Source organism: Hypanus sabinus, chromosome 22 (assembly GCF_030144855.1).
Source record: "Hypanus sabinus isolate sHypSab1 chromosome 22, sHypSab1.hap1, whole genome shotgun sequence".
NCBI lineage: Eukaryota > Metazoa > Chordata > Chondrichthyes > Myliobatiformes > Dasyatidae > Hypanus > Hypanus sabinus.
The window spans coordinates 36,302,883-36,329,604 of NC_082727.1; the positions used below are offsets into that span (position 1 = coordinate 36,302,883).

The following is a 26,722-nucleotide window of genomic DNA, read 5'->3' on the forward strand; positions in this document are numbered from 1 at the left end:
GTTGTTTGCTGAGATGAGTTTAAAAAAAAACGGGAAAGGGGATGGGAAATGGAGAAGAGGGTGAGATGCTGGGGGGCATTCTCAGAAGTTTGAGAAATCGATGGAGGCTACCCAGATAGAATATAAGGTGGTATTCCGGCAACTTCCGTGTGGCCTTGTCAAGACAGTGGAGGAGGCCATGGATGGACATATGAGAATTGGAATGGGCAGTGGAATTAAAATGGCTGGCCACTGGAAGATCCCGCATGTTCTGGCAGACAGAGCGTAATACTCAGTGAATCAGTCTCCCAATCTGTGTTGGGTCTCACCGATGTACAGGTGGCCACAGTAGGAGCACCCAACACAGTAAACAAACTCAAAAGACTCACAGGTGAAGTGTCGGCTCACCTGGAAGTATAGTTTAGGGTTGTGTGGGGTTTAAGCTACAACCATCTTCTTCATTCAGTCCAGATTTCAACTTGGAGACCTGCAAAGCTGTATCCATGAAACCAGAAGCCCTTGCTGGCTCTGAGAACATCACTGATACCAAATTCTCTGTCTTCCTTCCACAGAACTCTGGGAAGGGGAAAAGCAGGGAAACACAAATAGTTAAAAGGCAGTCTGCAATGACTGACAGGTATGATAAGTAGGCTGAGAAACGATCAACCAATCAGGTTGGGTCTGGTGGGCGAAGTGATTTATTACTTATGCTCTGCTAGCCTTCCTTGTTATTGGATCCAGGCAGCTCTGCATCAGCCTGTATTGTTGTTTCAGTGGCATCACTTCTTGGAAAATACTGCTTTCATTTTCTAGGATAAGTTTCTATTCAGCATCAGGGAGTTGCAGTCAATCTGTTCGAGCAGGAAATCAGAACATCGGACACCCTGCTCCATTGATATTAAAAGTCCATCTGAAGCTGTGAAAGAAATTCAAAGAACGTTCTTTCTAAAGAACATAATAAAGTACAGAACACTGTAAATTAAAATTTATTTTTTAATTTACTGTATTAATTTAGGTATTTAAATTTATTTTTTAACCATTGCACGGAAGCTTGATTATGGAAGTATGCCAAATGCATTGCTGTAACTGTACCTGGTGCACAGTGTTGGGGTTGTGCATTCATAGGCACATCATTAAAGGCAGATCAGGCTGCTTGTGTCGAAATAAAAGCAGAGTTATTATTTCAGGCCAATAAGCTTTCATTGCAAAAAATTATCTGCCATTTACTCTGATTGCAGTCCAGTCACTTGTTTCAAAAGCTTTAGACAAATAAGCATATCTAGTACTTTCTGCTGTTACTTAGATGTTAAGTATCTGCAACACTTTCTGTACCATTTTGGATGCTCAGCAGTACCAAGACTGGTGAGAGTCAGACATCAGACAATCTCAGTATCACACAGACAAAAATAGGCCCTTGGCCCATCACTGAGTTGCCACCACATGATTGGACGATTGGATATTTGCATTAATGAGCAGATGTATGTGTGTACATAATGGAGTGTACAACTTCATGTATAGGTAATAATGTAAATATAAAATAAAAATAATTTCCATTTCAGCTCAATATATGTACAACTTTAAATTTATTCATGTGTTGTTTAAAGTTTGGAGGACTCTTGGCTTTGTTACAAGTAATGATGTGAAGAAAAATGATCATGTATGAAGTGATGAATTTCATGAATTTTCTTGACTTGCAGCAACACACAAAGAGATTTATTGAAAGAGAAGCTTGATCAGCTTCAGTATCACTTCACGTGGGGCCCTCAGAAGGGAACCATTGACTTGGAAGATGAGATGTACAGATTGCGAGATGCTAGAAATCTCGGTGTGAATTATCAAGCCACTTGTCACAACCCAACTTGCTTTTGTAAATTGTCTGCAGGCAAACAATAAAGAAGCCATGCAGAACTTCAATGAAACTCTTGCCATCCTGCATTTCGCCAGAAAGCAAAGTTGTTCAATTAATACAAATATCACTTTGGAAAGGCATTTGAGCATCGTCCAATATCAGCTATTAAACCACAACTGGATTTTGCAGTTATAAGTATAAGAAATGGAGAGTATTCCAAAGTGAAGGAGGTCTATGGTAATCTTTTGAAATTAGATGACATTCATCCAGTAAATTTGCAGAGAATACAGTATGTCTACATGCTGGGACATTTGAACCACACCAGTGAAGGTGTGAATCAAATGCCATCAGTCTATTCCTTTAAGGACTGAAGGTTGAATATGACTCAAATGAATAAAAACAAGTGTCATGATAAATTGGAGAGGAGGACAGACAAAAGTCTTTGCAAGTATCCACATGATAGTAAGGCTCTTGGTATGAAAGGGTGACTATACCAGCTGAATGGCAACAAGCTATGGAATAGTTTGAGAAGGCCTTGGAGTTTGATCATGAGAATGTCTTTCCATTGAGGAACAGAAATACACTTGAAAGATTTTCGCTTCTGCTTGATCTGAGGATAAGTTTGTCTCACTAGTCTCACATGGTATATTTTTGCAGCACATTCTTCACTGAGATAGTTATTAATGTTTTAAATTTTATGTAATGCTCTGGATAAGATTTTCACCGCTATGCTGTAGGTGTTTCATTTCAGCCGTACTCTAAGAGCAGTCTGTTCTGTTTTTTGCATGATTGGGTCTGAGCTAATGATAAGGGGCTATGTTGTTCAGCTTATGAATATTGTGTCAACCAATTGGGATGCTGGTGGAAATGGGACAAAACCATCAACCGTTCCTCATATGATAACCATTTCATTCCCCACATCATACTTATAAACCTCCGCTGAATCCTCTCCAGTGCCAGCACATCTTTTCTTAGACAAGAAGACAAAATTGTTCACAATACTCAAGATGAGGCCTCTCCAGGGCCTTGTAAAGACTCAGCATCACATCCCTGCTCTTATATTCTAGACCTCTTGAAATGAATGCTAACCTTGCATTTGCCTTCACAACCAACAACTCAGCCTGCATGTTAACCTTCATCGTATTCTGCACAAGGACTCTCAAGTCCCTCTGCATCCCAGATATTCCGAGTTCCTCCCCATTTGTAAAATAGTCTGCACTGGCTTTTTATTCAACCAAACTGCATGACACAGCATTTTCCAACATTGTATTTCATTTACCACTTCCTTGCCCATTCTCCTAATCTGTCTAAATCCTGTAACATTCCTGTTTTCTCAAAAGGGAAATTGGGAAACAAGGGCTACTACCTGTTTTTGGCAACATGCCAGAATCCAAAAATCAAAGAGGAAACGGCCATTTGAGAAAGCTATTAATGCAACTAAACCAAGTCAAAAGGGAATATACGTTTGGCAAATTTGTCCACCACACAACCAGTGGCCGATTATGAGCAGACACTCACGGAACTGCACGATGCTGTCTGTTAACAAGAAACAGCCCATCCCAATGCATTTCAAATTACAGTTGGTGAATTTATCCAGGTCTGACTGAAGGAAACCCTGCCCAATTTTCTCCAGCATATAACCAGTTGAACTATAAGTCCCAAACACTAGAGTAGTGTTGCACTACAATAAGGAATGCCTATCATTTTGGTTAGTCAAATCATTTGACTGTACTCCTGCTTCCTGCATACTGACAGAGCTTAAGGTGACTTGCAAGTTCTCTGATAAAACATTTTACTGATGAACAGGCTGAGCATTTCCAGGTTTTCAATGCCATAATTAAAAAAAAAAATCTTTGAAAGGCAATGCTGCACAGTTAGTAAGTCTGCTATTCATGGGATTGCAGGTCAGACCTGCATCAAGTGATCTGAGATGGAATTCATGATTACGTTTTCTCTCTCTTGCAGCAACACACCGGGAGATTTATTGAAAGAGAAGCTCGATCAGCTGCAGTGTCACTTCACATGGAGGCCACAGAAGGAAACTATTGACTTGGATGATCTGATATACAGACTGCAAGATTCTAACCATATGAATTTGAAGTATAAAGAGCAGTTTTGTAACCAACTTGCTTTTGTAAACTGTCTGTAAGGCAAATGTCAGAAGCAATTCAAAACTTAAAGGAAGCTATATAGATTTGGAGAGAGAACCAAACAGAGGAATTTGAAAGAAGAAGCGTCATCACCTATGGAAACTTTGCCTGGGTGCATTACCACATGGGACAACTGACCGAGGCCCAGTCCTATCTCAACAAGTTGGAGATGATCTGTAAACCGCTCAGTGATGGCCCTCCCTACACAGCAATGATACCCGAGGTGTACGGGGAGGAGGGGTGGTCATTGTTGAGTTCTGCTGCTAAATACTACGAGAAGGCAAAAGAATACTTTTAGAAGGCTCTGGAGGAAGAATCTGATAATGTAGAATAGACTATGGGCTACATGACTGCTCATTATTGTCTGGAAACTATTTCTTGTGTCTCAGAGAATCAGGAGCGGAGTCAGCCAGTGAAGTATCTGCGACGGGTGCTGAAATTTGACCCAGATGACACAGTGACCATAGTTATGTTGGCCCTAAAGCTGCAGAACTTCAATGAAGCAGAGAAAGCAAATGGATTAGATGAAGAAGCATTGAGGAAGACCCAGATCTGCCATATGTGCTTCGCTATACTGTGAAGTTTTACCGAATAACATGAGCTTTCAGTATTGCAATAGGCCTGTATTTCTTACACCACCAAAACTATTTTCTGGATGGACTTAAAATCCATCATTGAAGTAAACAATGGAAGCTCTGTAACAGAAACTTGAGAAAGATCTTAGGAAAACAAATTCAGAGGAATCCAAGAAACAGCAAAGACTTTGGAATTCTTGGGATGGTGCACCAGCTGGCTGTGGAGAAGTAAGAGGCTGTAGAATGCTTCGAAAATACCTTGGAATTTGATCCTGGAAATGAAGAATATCTCAATGCTCTTTCTGAATTATGCCTTCTACTTGGGCTCCAGGTGCCCAAACAGATCTGGGGATACACTGACTGTGGAAAGTCTTTCCACAACCATTTTTCACTATTAGAGTTGACTGATATTTTGTGCAGTACATCAATAGAAACACATTTACTTCATGTTTCATTGGTGATCTTCTGAAGGCTTTGTGATGAATATTGTGACCATACAGTCTACAGTATTTCCTTCTCCCATCAGTTCTCCAATTTCCACCTGAGTTGAAGTGACATTATTTCAGGTACATCTGATGCCATGGCTAGATCAGTAGCACTAGCTTGTAAACACAACTGCACGTTTCCAGACCATGGGTCTAATTTAACCTGCTGTTGATTGCAAGTCCAACAATTATGACACAATTATGTGGAATGTTCTATATTCTAGTTTACACTTGTGATTGTTTACTATAAACATACCGACTTTTACATTATTTGCTCTCAATAATTCCATTCCAAGCAATTTTAGTATTGGTTTACCTGCCACACTAATGCCACACTAAAGCTTCATGCAATTTATTTCATGCAATCATGCAATTAATGCAAAAAGCACAAATAAGAACCAGTCTTCATTTCTTCATGTGAGTTGCAAATTGAAAGCAGTAAATTGACAATTAAAGCACCCTTTGTACCCTCTGTGGAGCATAGGCTGCCCGTAGACAAAGTGACATGGTTTCCAAAATGGTGACTGTGAGATATTTGCATATGCGTCAGCCAAAAGTTAAAACAATGGGGTTGTGTTAATCGGCCTACAGCAATCCAGGCAGCTATGGGCTCAAACACATGAGAGCTCCACACATTCTAGAAATCCAGGTCAGCACACACAAAGTGCTGGAAGAATTTAACAGGTCAGGCAGCCGTGTTTTCAGGTGGAGACCTTCTCTTTTCTCATGGGACACCCCTCCTCCAACTTCAGGACTCACTATGGGTTAAGTAATTTGCCGCATTGTAAATAGTTTCAAGTAAGGTTGCAATTAGCAAAGATATTTGTACATTCAGAATTTTTTCACTGCAGATATGTAATTCAAAGGAAGCATTGTCAACCCAAAATATTGAAGTAACTGATATCATTTTATCTGTTGAAACTGTAATGAAACACCACTGTTACATTTGATTTTAAGGGTATAAAAATGTAATGCATCTTTGGGTTTGTGAGCCCCTACCGAGATTGACTCCAGAATGATTCCAGCTTGTTGTTCTGAACAAAGACTTTTATATCACCAGCTTCGGTGTTTCTCTGGTCACTTTGATCACAGTCACAATTGTGCCCTCTTGTCCGTAACTCCCCTACAATAGGAAACTTTCCCCCTACATCTGATCCATCCAGACCTTTCAGTATTCGATAGGTTTCAATGAGATTCCCCTACCTCATCAACTAAACTGCAGAAGGTAGAGGCCCAGGGCCATCAAAAGCTCCACATATGCTAACCTTTTATTCCTTGAGTGATTCTCATGAACCTCTTTTGGAGACTCTCCAATGTCGGAATATCTTTTCATAGATAAAAGGCAGAATACTGCTCACAGTTCCCCAAGTGTGGTCTGACCAATGCTTTATAAAAGCATCAGCATTACATACAGTACTTGCTTTAACATTTTAGTCCCCTTGAAATGAATACTAACATTGCATCTGCCTTCCTCACTACCATCTCAACCTGCAAGTTAACCTTTAGGGAATCCTACACAAGGGCTCCCAAGTCCCTTTACTACCCAGATTTTTGAATTTTCTCTCCATTTAGAAAATAGTATACATGACCATAACTTCCCTACACTATATTCCATCTGCTACTTCTTCATCCATTCTTCCAATCTGCCTAAGTCCTTCTACAAACTCCCTGCTTCCTTACCACAATCTGCCCCACTGCCTATCTCCAGACTGTCTGCAAACATGGCCACAAGGCCATCAATTCTGTCATCAAATCATTGACATATTCTGTGAAAAGAACATCACTTGTCATTGGCACCCAACCAGAAAAGGCCTGATTTATTCCCAATCTTTGCCTCTTTCCAGTCAGCCAATATTATGTATATCCATGCTAGAATCTTTCCTGTAAGACCATGGTTTCTTAACTTTCTAAGCAGCTTCATGTGCAGTACCTTGTCAAAGGATTTCTGAAAAACCAAGTAAACAATATCCACTGATTTTGTCTATCCTGCCAGTTATTTCTTCAAAGAATTCCAACAGACTTGTCAAGCAAGTTTTCCCCTTAAGGAAACCATGCTGACTTTGCAAACAAGAGGAAATCTGCAGATGCTGGAAATTCAAACAACACTTAAAACGCTGGTGGAACCCAGCAGGCCAGGCAGCATCTAAAGGGAGAAGCACTGTCGACGTTTCGGGCCGAGACTCTTCGCCAGGACTAACTGAAAGGAAAGATAGTAAGAGATTTGAAAGTAGGAAGGGGAAGGGGAAATGCAAAATGATAGGAGAAGGCCAGAGTGGATGGGGTGAAGCTAAGAGCTAGAAAGGTGATTGGCAAAAGGGATACAGAGCTGGAGAGGGAAAGGATCCTGGGGCCGGAGGCCTAGAGAGAAAGAAAGGGGGAGGGGAGCACCAGAGGGAGATGGAGAACAGGCAGAGTGATGGGCAGAGAGAGGGAAAAGAAGAGTGGGGGGAAAGAAAACTAAATACATCAGGGTTGGGGTAAGAAGGGGAGAAGCATTAATGGAAGTTAGAGAAGTCAATGTTCATGCCATTAGGTTGGAGGCTACCCAGCCAGTATATGGTGTTGTTCCTCCAACCTGAGTGTGGCTTCATTTTGACAATGGAGGAGGCCATGGATAGACATATCAGAATGGGAATGGGATGTGGAATTAAGATGTGTGGCCACTGGGAGATCCTGCTTTCTCTGGCAGACAGAGCGTAGGTGTTCAGCAAAATGGTCTCCCAGTTAGTACTGACGAAGGGTCTCAGTCTGAAACGTCAACAGTGCTTCTTCCTATTGATGCTGTCTGGCCTGCTGCGTTCCACCAGCATTTTGTGCATTCCATGCTGACTTTGACCTATTTTGTCCCGTGCTTCCAAGTACACTGAAACATCATCAATAATAGTGAGGTCAGGCTATCTGGCCTATAATTTCTTTTCTTCTGCCTCCCTTCATTCTTAAAGAGTGGAATGATGTTTTCAATTTTACAGTCCTCCAGAACTATTCCAGAATCTAGTGATTCTTGAAAGATCAGAACTAAGGCCTACACTATTGCTTCGTCTAGTTCTCTAAGAGCCCTGGCGCGTAGTCCACCTTGTCCGGGTGACTATCTATCTCCAGACCTTCCAGCTTCCCAAGAACCCTCACCTTAGAAATAGCAAATAGACTCACTTCTGCCCCCTGACACTTTGAACATGGAAACTTCTTCATGACACAAATAACTTCCAGGGAGAAAACATTTGACTTCTTCAGCTTTGCTTTCGTGATCCACAATGAGACAAATATTTTGGTAGTTTTTAGCTCCACCTAGAAACTAAATAAGCAACTAGAACAACACCTTGCAGAGTTACTCAGCTAACCAGCCACCTGAGGTGCAGCTGGAATTCTGCACAGCATCATGAGGTGAGTCACATCTTCACTTTACAGAACGTTTACAAATTCTAGGATATTTGACAGTGACATTCGCATGGATATTTGGATCTGGTAGATTTAATGTGACCTGTTTCTGGACATGGAGGCCAGAAAAGGTGCTGGTGGTCATTCAGCATAAGGATTTTGGATCTGATCCCAGGTTTGTGATCTGGGAACTTTAGCTTGATCCTGGGATCAGTGACCACTGGAGAGGGATGAGCCCACAGTATGTGAGCACTCAGTTTGATATCCCAGGATGTGAGAATATTTGAAACAAGGTCTGTGGTGCTAAGTCACTTAAGGATAGGGAGCTGATTGGGAGTGTGGAAAGCGAAAATTACGTGAAGGAGCATATCCTCCGAATAGATGACATGATTTTTAAGTTCCGCAGTGGGGACTGACGTTTCCCAGTCGGATGCATTCAGGGAAATGCAGGAACGGTGACTGAGAGACTAAAGTTTACAGCTGTCACTGAGAGGTATAGTGAGCTGAGCAGATGGGGATTAAATGCGGAAAAGGATCATTGGTAAAAAGGTGAGTGGGAAAAACTGAGTAAACCGGAGTGTGCTTTCAAAAATATGGATACTGGTGAAAGAGCAGAGAAATCCAGGGAAATTATGACACACAGCAGACAAATAGCTGACGTGACAAACAGAAACATAGCCTTAACCTCAAGGGATGTTGGAATCTATATTTGCTGTGCTACTTCTGTTTAAATCTCTCAATAATTTACTATGGTTGAATTCTCGGGTTTATTCTGGGCACGATATTTTAAACATCAGACTCTGAGCTTGGAGACTCTTTCGAATGAGGCTGGTCCTGAAAGCACTAATTCTGAAGACAGGTTATGTAGAAAGGCTGATACTTACCTAGATGTTGGCGATTACAATAAAAGATTTGATAAAGTCCACAGAGAAATCACTCTGTCTGACCTGCTGAGTTTCTCTAGCACTTTGTGTGTGTTATTCTGCAGAATGTCATGTATCATGAAAGCACATTCTTTATCTGAACACTTCCTGTCAAAACAACTGGCACTCACGGGACAGCAATTTAGTTGTTGGAGGTAATACACACAGAATGCTGGAGGATCTCTGCAGATGAAGAGATGAAACAGTTGACGGCAATAAACCTTCATCAGGAGTCCTGACGTAAACAGGAAGGGAGCCATTTCAGGAAGGGATGCTGGAAATCAAAGGAATGTGCACAAAATACTGGAGGAACTCAGCAGGTCAGGCAGCATCTATGGAAAAGAGTAAACAGTCGATGTTTCAGACTGAGGCTATGAAGACAGGCCCTGCTGCTATGCTCCCTGATCGCTAATGTGCTAAACTGATAAGTGAGGCTTTGGGCCTACTCCAGGCTGGTCCAGGGTTCGGATCTAAGGACTCATTTTGGTTTGGAATGTTGTCATTAGCTTGAATTATTGCACAATTTGTGTTTTTTTATTCCCTTGTACATCGGGTGTTTCTCTTTATTGTTTTTCTTTAATTGGGCTCTTTTTGGTTTGTTATTTTGTGGGTACTTGAAATTACAAGGCAGAGAAAAATAGGGACAGTGCTTGTGAAAATGATCAGTGTGGACGTGTACTTCATGTTGGTGCCGGAAACATGGTGACACACTTGTCGGCTGCCCTGCATAATTCTTTCTGATCTGATTTGATGCCAAACAATACAATTCAATGTATGTTTTGATGTATATGTGACAAGGACAGCCAATCTTTAATCTTCAATCTTTAAACATAGGAGTTGACTCAACTCTGCCATACACTACAGAGGCGTAGATTTGAGCATGTTGGAGCCTACGGGGTGCATTCAGTACTGAGGTAATACACCAGAGGAACATGCTACTCTAAACTGTCATAATTTCCAGCCCCTAGCGGCGTTCAGGACAGAATGGAGGAGATGCATCCATGGTGCGGCAAATTCATCTCCTTTGGGAGGAAGCAGGAAGCAGAGTTGATCTCAGAGTAGGGTTAAAGGTCGGCACAACATGTTCTATGTTCGATGCTGGTCTATGTTCTTTCAGAAATGTGCAGCATGACCGGGGACGTTGCTCATGCAATTGTTCTGTGAACTGGTCTGGTAACTCGTAAATTGCCAGACTTCAGTGGGCTTCACAAAACAGCTTTATCTCACTAATGTTATTGAAGTTCTCAATCTTCTGGACATTGAGTCTGAGTACTGGTGGCTGTCTGGGGAAAAGCACCACTTCTCTGTACCGAGATCTGGAGCTACACTCAGGCTGCTGGTAAAAAACGAAAGTCTGCAATAGTGGGAGAGCTCGATGTCCGGTAATAAAACCAAGTCCAGCATCAGTGTAACAAAGCAACAGATCAGCTGCCTTGGCTGTTCAGGAGACTCATTTCCATCTTCATTACATGAATATTGGGTTACTGATCTGAAACATTAATAGATTCTTCTTCCTCAGAACCAGACTGAAGGCCGAGCATTTCCAGGTTTTAAATGCCATAATTATAGAAAAATTCATTAAAAGGCAGCTTTCATACAGTTAGTAACTCTGCTATTCACGGGATTGCAGGTCAGACCTGCATCAAGTGATCTGAGATGGAATTCATGATTCCGTTTTTTCTCTCTTGCAGCAACACACCGGGAGATTTATTGAAAGAGAAGCTCGATCAGCTGCAGTGTCACTTCACATGGAGGCCACAGAAGGAAACTATTGACGTGGAAGATGTGATATTCAGATTGCATGATTCTATCGATATGAATTTGAAGTATAAAGCGCAATCCTACAACCAACTCGCTTTTTTAAATTGTCTGCAAGGCAATTGTGAAGAAGCAATTCAAAATTTAAAGGAAGGTGAAAAGATTCTGAGGGAGAACCACAAAGATGAATTTGAAAGAAGAAGCATTATCACATATGGAAACTTTGCCTGGGTGCATTACCACATGGGACAGCTGACCGAGGCCCAGTCCTATCTCGACAAGCTGGAGATGATCTGTAAACCGCTCAGTGATGGCCCTCGCTATACAGCAATGATACCCGAGGTGTACGGGGAGAAGGGATGGTCACTGTTGAATTCTGCTGCTGAATACTATGAGGAGGCAAAGGAATGCTTTGCAAAGGCTCTGGAGCAAGATCCTGACAACACTGAGTGGATAATGGGATATGCAACCGCACTTTCTCGTCTGGAATCAATATCTGGAACCCCAGAGAGTCGGGATCAGAGTCGGTCAGTGAAGTATTTCCGACGAGTACTGGAACTTGATCCAGATGATGCTGTGGCCATGGTGCTGTTGGCTCTAAAACTACAGAGGTTAAGGCAAAATGAGAAAGCAAATGAATTAGTTGAACAAGCATTGCAGAAGACCCCAGATCTGTCATATGTGCTTCGTTATGCTGCAAAATTTTATAGAAAAAAGGGATCTGTGGAGAAAGCAATCGAGCTCTTGAAACAAGCATTAGGATTAACTCCACACTCTTGTTTCTTACACCACCAACTTGGATTGTGCTACAGAAGTAAGCTGAACTACACTCGTTGCAAATATCCTCGCAATCCTGTATTTCATCAGAAAGCTGAGTTGATCAATCTATGCAAGTATCATTTTGAAAAAGCTTTTGATCACCGTCGAAGGTCATTTATTAAAGCACAACTGGACTTTGCAGACATCTGCATAACTAGTGGGGAATATTCCAGAGCAGAGGAGACTTACCGTAGATTGGTGGAGTTAGTGGACATTCGTCCAGAGAATATGCAGAGCATTTGTCTGGAAGCTGGGTTATTTGAACTGCACCAGAAAAGATCTGAAACAAATGCTGTTTGCCTCTTCCTGAAAGGAGTGAAAATTGATTATAACTCAATAGAACGGCAAACATGTCGAACGAATTTGGAAGAGTGGGTAGAGAGGAAGCTTCTTGTAAATGCACATGACAGCAAGGCTCTTGGTGTCAAAGCATTTCTGTATCAACTGGATGGGATCAAGGGTAGAGCAATTAAATACTTTGAGAAAGCCCTGAAGTTTGATCCTGGCAATGAGGAATACGTGAGTGCTCTTTTTCAGTTACGTATCTGAGCACCACTGGGATGTTTAAAAGTTGCATTTCCATCTGATTTGAGGATAGGTTTTGTGGGGTGTTGCTGTACTAGTTATATCTCTTAGCACCTTCTCCTACTCATTAGTGTCTAATTTGTAAAAATGGTCTTGCTGTAACTATACCCAATTATTGTATTTCTTTAAGAAATGTTAATTCCTCAAGTACCCTTTTCAAGTTTCGCTTCTCTGGACTCTGGAAAAATGTGACTGGGAATAATGCAGCAAGTGGAGTTAAGTGAGAAATCAAACATTTTTCCCCATTGGTTTGTTTGACCTATCAACCATTGAATGTACAGTATTTTACTTTTCATGTATATTTTGATGTTTAACTCTGGAATGAATTTTGTGTGCGATCGTATATTAAGGATCATTGTAAAATATCCTCTCTAGATATGTCAGGTAATTAAAACCTCAAACCAGAGGTTGGTCTTGTCCTGACTCAATCGAAAGGGCGAGAGCAACAAATCCTTAACTGCATGATTCCAACCTGCTCAGAGCGGTGGAGGAATGGTTTGGAAGAGGGAATGTTTGGCGAGTGGCATTGGAATGGTTTTGGGAATAATTCATGGGGTTTCAAAAAGATAATACGTAACAAAAAAGGATGAAAGTTTTCATTCATTATAGATAACAACCCAGGAAAATATATCTGCAAAACTCCAAACAAGAATGTGTGTGCCAATGGACTCAAAACAGAACAAGAAGATGGAAGGGTATCGTGCAAGGATCATTCCTTTGACCTGAACAACGGTGTTGGTATAGTGATAGCCAAAAGACATTCCTGTGATGTGCATGGGCTTCGCTGCTGATAAGAAAATAACCCTATAATTAAACAATGGAAATCAGATACGGTTTTTTGTTAATTGTCCCACAAAATTTTCAGGGTTGGGGAAGAATGAGAAGAGAGATGCAGAAAGGAGAAAAGAGAGCATATGATCACCAGCTCGGGATCAATCATTTGAAATTTCAAAGAGAGAAGGTGTCGTTGCCAATTAACTGGACACTTGTTCCTCAGTCACTACGGTAGCATAGTGGTTAGCACAGCTGGGGCATCAGAGTTCAGAGTTCCATTCCATTGCTGTCTGTTCCTCCAAGTGAATGCGCGAGTTTCCTCATTTTACTTGTGCACAAGGAGAAAAGTGTGTCTCCTGTCACCACACTGTTCTAAAATCTGAACAGAGGAATGTCATTTTTATACAGAATTGACTAGCAGGTACAGATGTTGCCCATATCCAGTGGCAAAACATTTTAATTCTGATTGCCATTCCCATTGTGACATCTCAGTCCATGTTCTCTTCTTGAGGCCACACTCAGGATGGAGGAGCAACATCTTACATTCTGTCTGTGCAGCCTCCAAACTGATGGCATGAACATCAGTATTTCCCTCCAGGGAGAAAAAATTCCCTTCCCCTTCCATTTTCTTCCATTCCCCACTCTTCTCACCTGCCTATCACTTCTGCCTGAGTCCCTTCCTCCTCCCCTTTCTCCTATGGTTCACTCTCCAATCCGATTGGGTTGCTTACTCTCCTGCCCTTTACCTTTCCTACATTTCTGGATTCATGTTCACTCATCACCTTCTCAATGTTCCCCTTTTCCTCACTTCTTTTTTAAACTAATGCCTTCCCCTTTCCTTTCCAGTCATGAAGAAGGGTCTCAGTCAGAAACGTTGACTGTTTATGCATTTCCATGGATGCTGCCTGACCTGCGGAGTTCCTGCAGCATTTTATGTGTGTTGATTTCTTGAAGCTGTGTATGTTTGAATTTCTTCCTTGCAAAATCAATAACCATTCATAGTACAGGTGTTTAAAGTCCATAGAAAATACCATCTAACAATTGATAATACTTTGAATTTACTAACACAATTATTCCTTAGTTGCTGTGTACTCCTTGAATACTTCTGTTAAATTCTTACCTCATCTCTGCCAGCCAAAATGGATCCAGTTCTCAGCAGCGAAAAAGGAAGCTACATTATCAGTTACCTTTCTTGCCTAAGCTGTCTGCACCTATCTACAATCTATCTGTGCCTGGACATGTTGTTGATCCTTGCCTTGCCTCAACTTCCACAAAGGGGCAGGCTGTTGTAGCTTTACAAGCAACACAAGGACTGATCGGAAATTACTTTGTGCTTTCGGAAAAAAGTACTTTGTGGATTGAAAAGTGCTCAGCCGTACTTTTCATTTTCAATATAATGCACACCATGCTCTGCATGTCACCACTTAGAAATGTTATGTTTCATATTTCATGTTTCTGTTTAGCTCCTTATGAAGAAGGCCATTCACCCCATTGAATTAACGCTGACACCAAACTCTCCATTCAGAGTTTATTCCCCTCTGACCCTTCTTCGTAACATGTTCATTCATCTCTCTTTGATTCTACTTCCAAAAGGTATGCTGGAGACAATTTACAACAAACAAATAAACGATCAGTTGAAGGAAACTGGAGCACACAACCACACTGCTGCAATGCCAGCCCTTAACACTCCTTGCAGGTAGGTAGGAGCTATGGGGATGTGGTAGATTGACACAGACCCAAGGGGAACAGGCTCGGTCAATGAGCTGAAGTGGTCGACTTGTCTGAAGAACCTGCCAACATCATGCCTACAGGACTAAAGTTGGCAAGGGTTATTTATTTTGTCTATAAGAGACTCGGGTGCAGAGCCTCATATCATTGGACCAAACCAATTTTTTAAAGAGACATGGCCAGCAATTGAAGGCACACGGTGTAATTGTGAGTCTCTCAATCTATAACACACCAGTCACTGCTGGTCTTCAGAAATCTTCAGAATCCCTCATCGTAGAAGGCTGGAAACTTTGTGGGACAGTGTAATTTCCAAATCCTGGTGCCATCTCAGGGAAAATAAAAAGAAAGAAGTACAAAGTGAGTAAAATTATGCTGAAAAGAATAATGGATAACTGCCTAAAATTTGAGTAACACACAGAAAATTTTGGAGGAACACATCAGCAATGGAAAAAAGTACAGTGGAAGTTCCAGGCCAAGTCCCTTCCACAGCACTGGATAAAAAAATGAAGAAAAGGTTTAAAATGTGGGGGATGGACGAGAGAAACATATGGTGAGAGGTGAAACCGAAATGGGAAGGGATGATGTAAAGAACTGGGAAGTTGATTGGTGAAAGAGATACACGGCTGGAGATAGGGGAATCTGATATGTGCGGATAGAAGGCCACAGAAGAGTGTAAAGGGGTGAGGAGTATCAGAGGGAGGTGATGTGCAGGCAAGGAGTGTAGTGTTCTCGTGCAGGATGTAGAAACTCTGAACTAACACCAAGTTAAACCAAAGTCTATGAAGACAGGATCACAGTAAGATTAACCGTATACTGTTCACTCTTCCACATTAACATATGGTGAAAGCTGTTGATAAAACAATACAAAATATATGCAGTATTTGTTTCCTTCTTGGCATCACATTTACATCATGAATACTTGTAAAAGTAAAATTACAACAAACATATTACATTAAAGTCTCATTAAAGTACAACATACATTCAGAATCTACCTACACCATCAACAACTTTAAATACACTTCAACACAAACCTTCCAGCAACGTTTTCAATAGTACAAGAAAATAAACTTTATCAACCGTCATTACTTTTAACAGAATCAGCATTAACATTTTTACTTCAACATATTTATTGTCATATGAATTTACGGCATTGCTTCTATATGTTTCTTAGTGCATAGAAATGAAACTTTTCTCGCGCTGATCCTGCACACACAAGCCCTAGCCTTCTCGTTTCTCCGAACCGGTATTTACTCACAAGACGCAGTGAAATCTGGTGTGACATCATCACGTGCCGCGATACATTACAGATAATGAATTTACCTTCAGCAACTGCAACATAGTTATCAACCTTAACTTTAACCAGAAAATAATTATAATTGAATTATTCAAAGTGAGAATGTAATAAAGCTAAATAAGTGCCTTAAGGGCAACACAAGGAGTTACGATGACAGAGGGAAAAGGGGATGGGGTCTGGTGACAGAGAGGGTTATGGTGGGGTGGGGGGGGGGAATGGGAGGCATTACCAGAAGTTTGAGAATTCGATGTTCTTGCCATCAGGTTGGAGGTGACCCAAACAAAATATAAGGAGTTGTTCCTCCAATCTGAGTATGGCCTCATCACGACAATAGGGAGAGACTATTGATTGACATATTGGAAAGGGAATGGGAGGTGGGATTAGAGGACAAGAGGAACCCTATCCCTGGTAGGGTGGTGAGAGGATGGGGCAACAGCAGACAGGTGTGAAATGAAAGAGTTGCAGTTGAGGGTCATATTGATGGTGGAGGAAGGGAAGCCACCTTCTTTGAAAAAGGAGGGCATCTCCTTCGTTCTAAAATGAAAAGCCATAACCCGAGAGCAACTGCAGTGGAGATGGAGGAAATGAGAGAAGGGATGGTATTTTTACAAGTAATAGGGTGGGAAGAGGGGTAGTCCAGGTAGCCAAGAGAGTCCATTGGTTTTTCATAGAAATCAGCAGATAAGCTGTCTCCAGAGGTAGAGATGGTGAGAGTGAGAAAGGGGAGGGCAGTAGTAGATTTATAATAGACATCAGTTGATTAGCTGTGTCAAATTTGGATGGTTTCACCCTACATTGTGGACTGCATTATCCAATTTCTAAGCAAACCATAAAAAAAATTGTTGCAATCAAAGGATAAGACACAGCAGTAGAATTAGGCCTTTTGGCTCATTGTGCATGCATCACCTTTTGATCATGCCTGATTCATTATCCCTCACAACCCCCTTCTCCTGCCTCCTCTCCGTAACATTTGACACCCTTACTAATTTCGAACCTATTAACCTCCGCTTTAAATACACTCAATGACTTTGTCTCCATGGCCACCTGTGGCAATCAATTCCACAGATTCACTGGACTGGCTGAAGAAACACCTGCTCATTTCTGTTCTAAGGGGACATCCTTCTTTTCTGTGACAATGGCATCTGGTCCAAGACTCTCCTACTGTTGGAAACATCCCCTCCAGGTCCACATTTTCTGGGACTTTCAATATTCAGTTGTTTTCAGTGAGATTCTCCCTTCATTCAAACTCCAGTGAGTACAGGCCCAGAGCCATCAAAAACTGCTCATGTATTATCCCTCTCATTCCCTATATTATTCTCACAAATCCACCTTGGAACACTCTCCAATGCCATCTATTCTTAGCAATGCGGTCCAAAACCGCTCACAGTACACCAAAAGCATTCTGACCATTGCCCTAGAAGGACTCAGCATCACATCATTGCTTTTATATCCGAACTAGGATTCCTAAGTCCCATTGAATCTGATTTCTGAAGTTGCTCCCCATTTAGAAAATAGACAGACTAAGCAGTTCAACCGAGATTTGGAACAAACCCAAAGATGCCTGGCCTCAGAAAAACCTGATGGGTGGTGCGACCAATTGATGTGAGCAGAGGTCACCCAAACTCCTTACAACATTCAGGGCAGCAGACATCACTGTTGGACTGCTGGTTTGGTTATACTCCGCCACTCTTTCTAGAACAGGAGGCTGAAGTTGGGGTTCCTGGGGCCAAATATCTCATCCAACACTGCAAGCAGAAATGGACCAGGGCAAGAGAGACTTGGCTGTTCTCTCCCGGAAGGTGGAATCCAAGACAAACTGAAGGAGAAGACAGGGACCCACTTTGCAGCCTGCGCAAAATGTCTGGCTGTTCACTCAGGCCTTGTCTCTCCAGGAGGAGTCTAGAAATTTGGCACCCAAGTTCATTGCACCTTTCAAAATCCTCAAGAAAGTAAACCTGGTGCTGTACAGCTCCCCAAGACCATGAAGATCAATCACACTCTCCACATCTCTCAATTAAAACCTGTCTACACCAGCCCCTGAGGGGTAGATTTAAAAGGTGGGGGGAGGGGAGAGAAGGTGATAGGTGAAATCTTGAAGGGGAGGGAGGAAGTAAAGAGCTGGGAAGTTGTTTGGTGAGAAGAGGTATGAGAGGGAAAAGGGGATGGGAAATGGAGAAGGAGGTGGGGGTGGGGGGTTGTTGGGGGGCATTGCCAAGAGAAAAAAGTTTGAGAAATCGATGTTCACGTCATCAGATTGGAGACTACCCCAACAGAATAGAAGATAATATTCCTCTATGGCCTTATCTCAATAGTGAAGGAGGTCATAGATGGACATATGGGAATTGGAATGGGAAGTGGAACTGAAGGGGCTGGCCTCTGGGAGATCCTGTATGTTCTGTCAAACAGAGCGTAGGTGCTCAGCGAAAGGATCTCCCAATCTATGTCGGGACTCACTGATGTACAGGAGGCTGCACTTTGAGCACCAAACACAGTAAATGACCTCAACAGACTCACAGGTGAAGTGTCAGCTCAACTGGAAGACTGTTTAGGGCCCTGAATGGTAGTGAGTGAGGAGGTGTAGGGGCAAGTGTAACACTTGTCCACTTGCAAGGATAAGTGCCAGGAGGGAGATCAGTTGGGAGGGACGAATGGACAAGGGAGTCGCGTAGGGAGTGATCCCTGCGGAAAGAGGAAGGCGGGTGGAGGGAAAGATGTGTTTGGTTGTGGGATCACGTTGGAGGTGGCGAATCTCTGGTAGGATGGCGATTTGATGGGGTAAGAGATGATGTGCTGCTTGACCTCACAAACAAGTTTCTGGATCCAGAAGGTTCTGCATCAGCACACACTGTAGTCCCTGGTCCCCAAAGGCAACAGAATTCAGCTGCACTGTGCCATTATACGTGCATGCAGTGGAATGTTATGAGTAGACTTATTTTAGGATAAATATGATTTATTGCAGGTTAAAATATTGTTTCATAACCTTGAAAAATATTGTGCTATGCAATGGAATTTCTAGGCATATGAACAATAGAGACAAGCCATTTTTTTCAGAACTGCTGTTTGTCACACATTAACTACACCCATGAGGTCACTGTAGGTCTTACTGTAGGTCTGTGTTGAGGTACTATGGACTGCCTCTGTCACTTCACTACTGTCCTCTAGGGGTCGCTACACTACCCTCTGGGGTGATGGGGTGTGTGGGGTTTAGTGTAGAACATCCAGTCCAGATTTCATCTTGGAGACCTGCAAAGCTGTATCAAAGAAACCAGGCGCCCTTGCTGGTTCTGAGAACATCACTGCTACTAATGTCTCTGTCTTCCTTCCACAGAACTCCGGGAAGGGAAAAAGCAGGGAAACACAAATAGTTAAAAGACAATCTGAGATGACTGCCAGGTATGAAGAGTAGGCAGATAAAAGTCAGCCAATCAGGTTGGGTCTGATGTGCCAAGTTACTTATTACTGTTGCTATCTGAGACTGTCTTTGTAATTGGATCTTGAGAGCTTTGCATGAACCTGCATTGTTGTTTCAGTGGCATCATTTCTTCAAAAAAGCTAGTTTCGTTTTCTAGGATAAGTTTCTATTCACCATTAGGAAGTTGCAGGCAATCTGTTATAGCAGGAAATCAGAACATAGGAGACCCTTCTCCAACAACTCAACATTAAAAGTCTATCTGAAGCTGTGAAAGAAATTCAAAAAATGTTTTTTCTAATGAACATAATGAGGTACAGAACACTATAAAGTAAAATTTATTTATTGAATTATTGTACTAATTTCTGTATTTAAATTTATTTTTAACCACTGCACAGAAGCTTGATTATGGAAGTAATCTGAATGCATTGCTATAACTGTACCTGGTGCACAGTGTTGGTGTTGTGCATTCATAGACACATCATTAAAGGCAGATCAGGCTGTGTGTGTCGAAAGAAAAGCAGTTATTATTTCAAGCCAATGAGCTTTCATCACAATAAATCAGCTCTCAGTTAAAGAGTTTACAGCCCAGTCACTTACTTCAACAACACCAGACAAATAAACATATCCAATACTTTCTTTTGTTATTTAGACGTCCAGTATCTGCAACCGTTTCTGTACCATTTTGGATGCTTAGCAGTACCTACTGGTGAGAGTCAGACATCAGACAATCTCAGCGCCACACAGACAAAAATAGGCCTTTGGCTCATCATTGAGTTGCTGCCACATGATTGGCCGATCGGATATTTGCATTAACAAGCTGGTGTAAAGGTGTACATAATAAAGTGTACAACTGGATCTATAGGTGTATCCAGAGAGCTGTGCCTGTCACGTGACAGCACTGCTCTCACCTGGTCAGAAGTCACACCACCTGCCAGTCAACATTTTGCCCCTCCCAACTGATCAATGCATACTTAACCATTGGCACCTTAATTTTATTAACCCGTCTAACACCAAGCTGTTGGCCCCCGGTGAATCACCTGGACTGGACCCTCCAACCCTCTGACCTATGAAGGGTGCTACATGTGCCTGGCTCGCCCTCTTTTTGCCATCCACGAGGGACCATCCTGCTTCAGTCCAGGCTGAAGACTGCAGAACAGCACTGGAGACACGTGGTAAGGTGTGCATCGAATAGCTTGTGGGAGGGTTTATTGTTGTCCCTTTAGCAGAGAGCTGTGCCTGCCCTAGTCAAGGGGTGGCTGGTGTTGTAGTTACTTTTCCCTTGCCTGTACTCTGTCCCCACACCATTTTCCCGTGTATTGTACTGCCTACCCCACTTTTCCCATGCTCGTCTATTCCAAGCACATTTGTATTGCAGCCGCTTGTGTTGTTCCCAAGCTTTTCTCCCCTTGTAAATAAACTCATTATTATTAAAACTGTGTGTCCAGAGCTCTTGCCTTTGAGACCCAAAGAATCTTTCTCATTTCCATCACAACAATAGGTAATAATGTAAATATAAAATAAAAGTATCTTCCATTTGAGCTAGGTATATGTACAACTTCAAATTTGTTCATGTGTTGTTTAAAGTTTGGAGGACACAATAACATGCTTTGTTACAAGTAATGGTGTGAAGAAAAATGATCATGTATGATGTGATGAATTTCATGAATTTTCTTCATTTGCAGCAAAACACAAAGAGATTTGTTGAAAGAGAAGCTCGATCAGCTTCAGTGTCACTTCACGTGAGACCCTCAGTAGGGAACCATTGACTTGAAAGATGTGACGTACAGACTGCGAGATGCTATAAATCTATAAATATCAGGTCATGTGTCACAACCAACTCGCTTTCATAAATTGTCTGCTGGGAAACAATAAAGAAGCCATCCAGAACTTCAATGAAACTCTCGCCATCCTGCATTTCGCCAGAAAGCAAAGTTGTTTAATCAATGTAAATATCACTTTGGAAAGGCATTTGAGCATCGTCCAATATCAGCTATTGAACCACAACTGGATTTTGCAGTTATAAGTGTAAGAAATGGAGAGTATTCCAAAATGAAGGTGATCTACAATAATCTTTTGAAATTAGAAGATACTAGTCCAGGAAATTTGAAGAGATTTGACATGCCAACAAATACACTCAAGAACCTCTATAGTTGTACCACAGAGAGTATTCTGACAGGTTGCATCACTTCGGGTATGGAGGGGCTACTGAACAGGACCGAAAGAAGCTGCAGAAGGTTGTAAATCTAGTCAGCTCCATCTTGGCTACAAGCCTACAAAGTACCCAGGGCATCTTTCGGGAGCGGTGTCTCAGAAAGACAGCGTCCATTATTAAGGACCTCCAGCACCCAGGGCATGCCCTTTTCTCACTGTACCATCAGGTAGGAGGTACGGAAGCCTGAAGACACACACTCATCGATTTAGGAACAGCATCATTCCCTCTGCCATCCGATTGGTAAATGGACATTGAATCGCTGGACACTACCTCACTATGTTTAATATACAGTGTTTCTGTTTTTGCACTTGTTTTAATCTATTCAATATACATAATCGACTTACTTGTTTATTTATTGTTATTATTATTTTTATATTTTTTTCTGTCTGCTAGATTATGTATTGCATTGAATTGCCTCTGCTAAGCTAACAAATTTCACATTATATGCCAGTGATAATAAACCTGATTCTAATTCTGACATGCTGGGACATTTGAACTGTACCAGGGAAGGTGGGAATCAAACACCATCAGCCTATTCCTTAAAGGACTGAAGGTTGAATATGACTCAAATGAATAAAAACAAGTGTCATGATAATTTGGAGAGGTGACCAAACAAAATACTTTGCAAGGTTCCACGTGATAGTAAGGATCTTGGTAAGAAAGTGTCACTGCATCAGCTGAGTGAGAACAAGGGTAAAGCTATTGAATACCTCGAGAAGGTCTTGGAGTTTGATCATGATAATAAGGAATATCTGAGTGCTCTTCATCAATTAGTCTTTCCATTATGGAAAATAATGACACTTGATCTTTGCTTCTGCTTGATCTGACTGTAAGTTTGTCTCACTAGTCTCACGTGGCATATGCCTGCAGCACATTTTTTACTGAGATTTTTATTTATGTTTTAGATTTTATGTAACACTCTGGTTACTACTATACTGTAGGTTTCTCATTTTAACCATTCTTTAAGAGCAGTCTGTTCTGCTTTTAGCATTTTTGGGCTTGAGATAAATATAAAGGGCTATGATGTTCAATTTGTGAATGTTATGTCAGCCATTCAGGGTGGTGGTGGAAATGGGACAATGTTCCAGAAAAAACTGGGAGGAGAGGTTTCTGAAATGGACTCTAGTGTGAGTCGAAGTCTTTTTTGGTGGAAACTGGGGGAAGACAGGATGGAAAATGTCTGACTATGCATCCCTGTTCCACAAGTTGCTTTCCACAGATGAATTCCTTTACGGCTGAAGCACCGATACTCCTGTGAGGCAGCCCAGTTGTTTGGGATGGATTTTTGAACAACTTTCACAAGGTGCTGTTTGCTTTCATGTAGAACGTGGGTCCAATGTGTGAGTAAAAGACAACCTCAAGATGAGGTCCATCTTATGTGCACATTTTGACTGGGTTAACTGGTTAACTTTTTTTTCCCCTATTAACTGTTCAATAAAGCTGAAATTTGAAAATATGCTTTCTTTACACTATACACAGTGTATGATCTGTTATTTCTTGCCAATGGTGAAATGCATGCTGACAGTATTTACATAGTATTTGCTTAGATTGGGGTGTGGGTGATCGCTACATCCTGGCTCTCCCAGTCCAGTGGGACCCCAGTCCAGGATCACGGAGTTCGAGAGAGGTGGTTTTCTCACCGCTGAATAGATTGGCTTGTTAGGTGGGGGCTAACCAGTCATGTTTCTAGAGAAGTACGCTGAAACAGGGTTTCATTTATTTCAAGATACAGTGCAGAACAGGTCCTTCCAGGAAATGAGCCACACTGCCCAGCAAACACTCATTTAACACAGGCCAATTCACAGGGCAAATTAAAATGACCGATTAACCCATGAACTGTGCGTCTTTGGACAGTGGGAGAAAACTGGAGTACCAGGAGGAAACTCGGAGAGAATATACAAACTCCTTACAGGTGCTGCCAAAATTGAAATCCGAACTCCGAACGGCCAGAGCTGTAATAGTGTCACACAAACCGTGGTTGCTGCCATAGCAACCATTTATGAAAGTGTGATTTTGAAATAGTAATTTTGTAATTATCATTCCCAGTCCCTGTGCTTCATTGAAGATTACTCACTCCAGTATTCAGAAACAAAAGTGGGTTTCGGGGATTTAAGTCTTAAGAAACCAACTCTGAAAATCACGATGAATCTTCGTATGAGATTCCTTCACTGCAGGAGACACGAAGGTCGGTGGTGTTATGGAGAACGCAGAAGTGAAAGGCGCTTACTGACCATTCAGGATACAAGAGGATGCGTGTGTACTTGTTTGAGAGAATGTATAGTGTTTGTAAGTGTGTTTATGTTCTTTAAGATTAAGTTTGAAACTTTGACAGAACACACTTTTATACAACAGGGATCATAGGTTCAGTGGCACAGAAGTGGAAGATTGCAGAGAACATACCATGTGATTTTAAGTATGTACTGTTTAATTTTTATCCATCCCTCATTTTTGAATTAGTTTGGAGATTTTTGGATGATCCAGTCTACATGAAAATGCAGAATGAAGGCCTGAGCTCAACCTAGCACGGGGGTCGGCAACCTGCGGCTCCCGAGCCATTTGTGGCTCTTTCACCTCTGTGCTGCGGCTCCCTGTGGCTTTGGGAAATAATTGGTCAGTATTTAATTAAAATGTATTTTATGTTAGTTTGTTAGCTTTTGAAATGTAATTATGGTGATCTTGTACAACCTAAGTGTAGCGACACATTTCCTGCCACATCCGAAACGGCTCACAATTAGCCAGCATTCCGGCTAAGGGAGATAGCCTACGGGGGTTTGTGAGTGCGCGTCTTTTGCAGCATCTGCGTCCATGGGGGCTGGGTTGAGGGAGGCTTAAAAGCAAGGCTGTTTAGTTCGAATAAAGCTATCTTTGACTGCAGTTTACTGACACCTCTACAACGTGTTTTTATCGCTGGCTGTCCAGACGGAAGGTGCTGAAACGCTTTGTCGCGTGTCTGGAAGAAGTGAAAACTTTCCTGGGCAGCAAAGGGCTCACCTTTCCTGAGCTGGAACAGCCAGAGTGGCTGGAAAAGCTACACTTCATGGTAGACATGACAGCGCACCTGAACACGCTGAACACAGCTCTTCAGGGGAAAGGACGTACAGCCCTGCACATGTTGGAGGATGTTTTGGCATTCGAGCGCAAGTTGACAGTGCTTGCCAGAGATTTACAGAAAGGCACTTTGTCTCACTTCCCCAATTTGAGAGAGTTCAAACAAGGTCACGACATGATAATTTCGGAGTATTTACATTCTGCAATCATCGCAATGCAAACATCGTTTGGGAAATGCTTCTGTGAGTTCAGAGAGGAAAAAAACACATTATCCTTCCCGGTCACTCCCTTAAGCATCGATCCTTCCCTACTGAATACGACTGCATTGGCAGGTGTGAGTCAACCTGATCTTGAGATGGAACTGGCCGACATAGCCGACAAAGACATATGGGTGTCCAAGTTTAGACGCTTGACAGCAGACCTTGAAGATGTTGCCCGTCAGAAGGCCGTTCTTGCTCAGAAACACAAATGGAGTGATATTGAAAACCTCACAGATGACAGCTTGCGATCCTGTGTAAAGATGAAGGTGACATCATACAGCCCTGATGTGCAGACGCTGTGCGCTGAGGTCCAGGAGCAGAAATCCCATTAACCAAGTATGATAAATATTTTAATTGCCTATTATTTTACTTATATTCATATTTTTTCATTGTTCAGTGAAATAGTCCTTTCATTTTTCAGGATGACAGCTGGCTGACGTTATTTTTGGTTTGCTGCTGGCGGAAAATTTAAGTTCGGCGTTTTTCATAAATACAAGAAGGACTCAAATAGACATTGAATATTTTACTTAAAAGTAACTTTCAACCCAACGTCTTTTTTTCGGAGTTCAAAATGTTTTTGTTGCATGCAGAAATGTAATTTCGTTTTCTCTGCAGGAGTTCATCAATTTCATAAATGCAACACATTATAGTTTGTTTATACATAGCATAAAGGCAAAAAAAACGTTGTATGCAGTGTTATTTCATTTTAAATGTCAAACGGGTTTTGCGGCTCCCAGTGTTTTCTTTTCTGTGGGAAACGGGTCCAAGTGGCTCTTTCAGTGGTAAAGGTTGCTGACCCCTGACCTAGCAGAAAATTTTACTTTTGGCAACAGTTGTGGGATTGACCTATTCCTCCCAAAAGATAGACCAGAGGAGGAGGAAGAGAGGTCATGAAGTGACTGTAGAGGATGTAGCTGCTATGAAGACACAGTGGACATGCTTTCTGTGCCAACAAATAGGGCACCTGGCAAGGGAGTGCCCAAATAGACATAGATTGGTAAAGGTGATAGCACAGTATGTTACAGCTAAGGCCTACCAGGCATAGTTGGACAATGTGTCTGACAAAACAGTGAAAGGTGTGAAAGTCACCCACCAAAACAGGGAGGGATGACAACAGAGCTTTCTCTGTCTGACCAGATTATTAAATTGGTGAAGTCAGCATTCAGGTCAGACAAATAGCTGGTGGTAGCACCCATTGTTAATACTGGTCACTCATGGATGTACACAAGCGGTTTCTTTGTTTACTAGCAATGTGATATGCCTGTGGACACGGGGTTACCAGTGAATATGTGATCTAGCTTTGCCAGTGGCTGGAGAGATGATTTACATTACGAATGTAGAGGTGAATGAATGAGGGCAGAGAGAAGGGAGCCTCACTTACTTGAGATTGAGGGATCGCAGTAATGCGAGCACCGATAACTGGATCCATTAAATTTAAAGTGATCTGCTTCGGAAATTTAGACAACTGAAAAAAGCAGCTGTGACCATTCGGCATA

At 41.9% G+C, this 26,722-nt stretch overlaps 1 protein-coding gene across 1 annotated transcript; it reads left to right on the forward strand.

Moving 5' to 3' along the window:
* Positions 1-482: 482 nt before the first annotated feature.
* Positions 483-12,462, forward strand: LOC132379827 (interferon-induced protein with tetratricopeptide repeats 1-like). Its single transcript, XM_059948106.1, has 4 exons — positions 483-616; positions 1,677-1,775; positions 3,794-3,973; positions 11,028-12,462. Exons 1-4 carry the CDS (start codon positions 483-485, stop codon positions 12,460-12,462), a joined length of 1,848 nt encoding a protein of 615 aa, XP_059804089.1.
* The last annotated feature ends 14,260 nt before the right edge of the window (positions 12,463-26,722 follow it).

Coding starts and splice junctions, on each gene's coding strand:
- LOC132379827 (XM_059948106.1), top strand. CDS start 483: ATGAAACCAGAAGCCCTTGCTGGCTCTGAGAACATCACTGATACCAAA. Junction 617..1,676: donor CAGTCTGCAATGACTGACAG/GTATGATAAGTA, acceptor CTTGACTTGCAG/CAACACACAAAGAGATTTAT. Junction 3,974..11,027: donor CTTGCTTTTGTAAACTGTCT/GTAAGGCAAATG, acceptor TCTCTCTTGCAG/CAACACACCGGGAGATTTAT.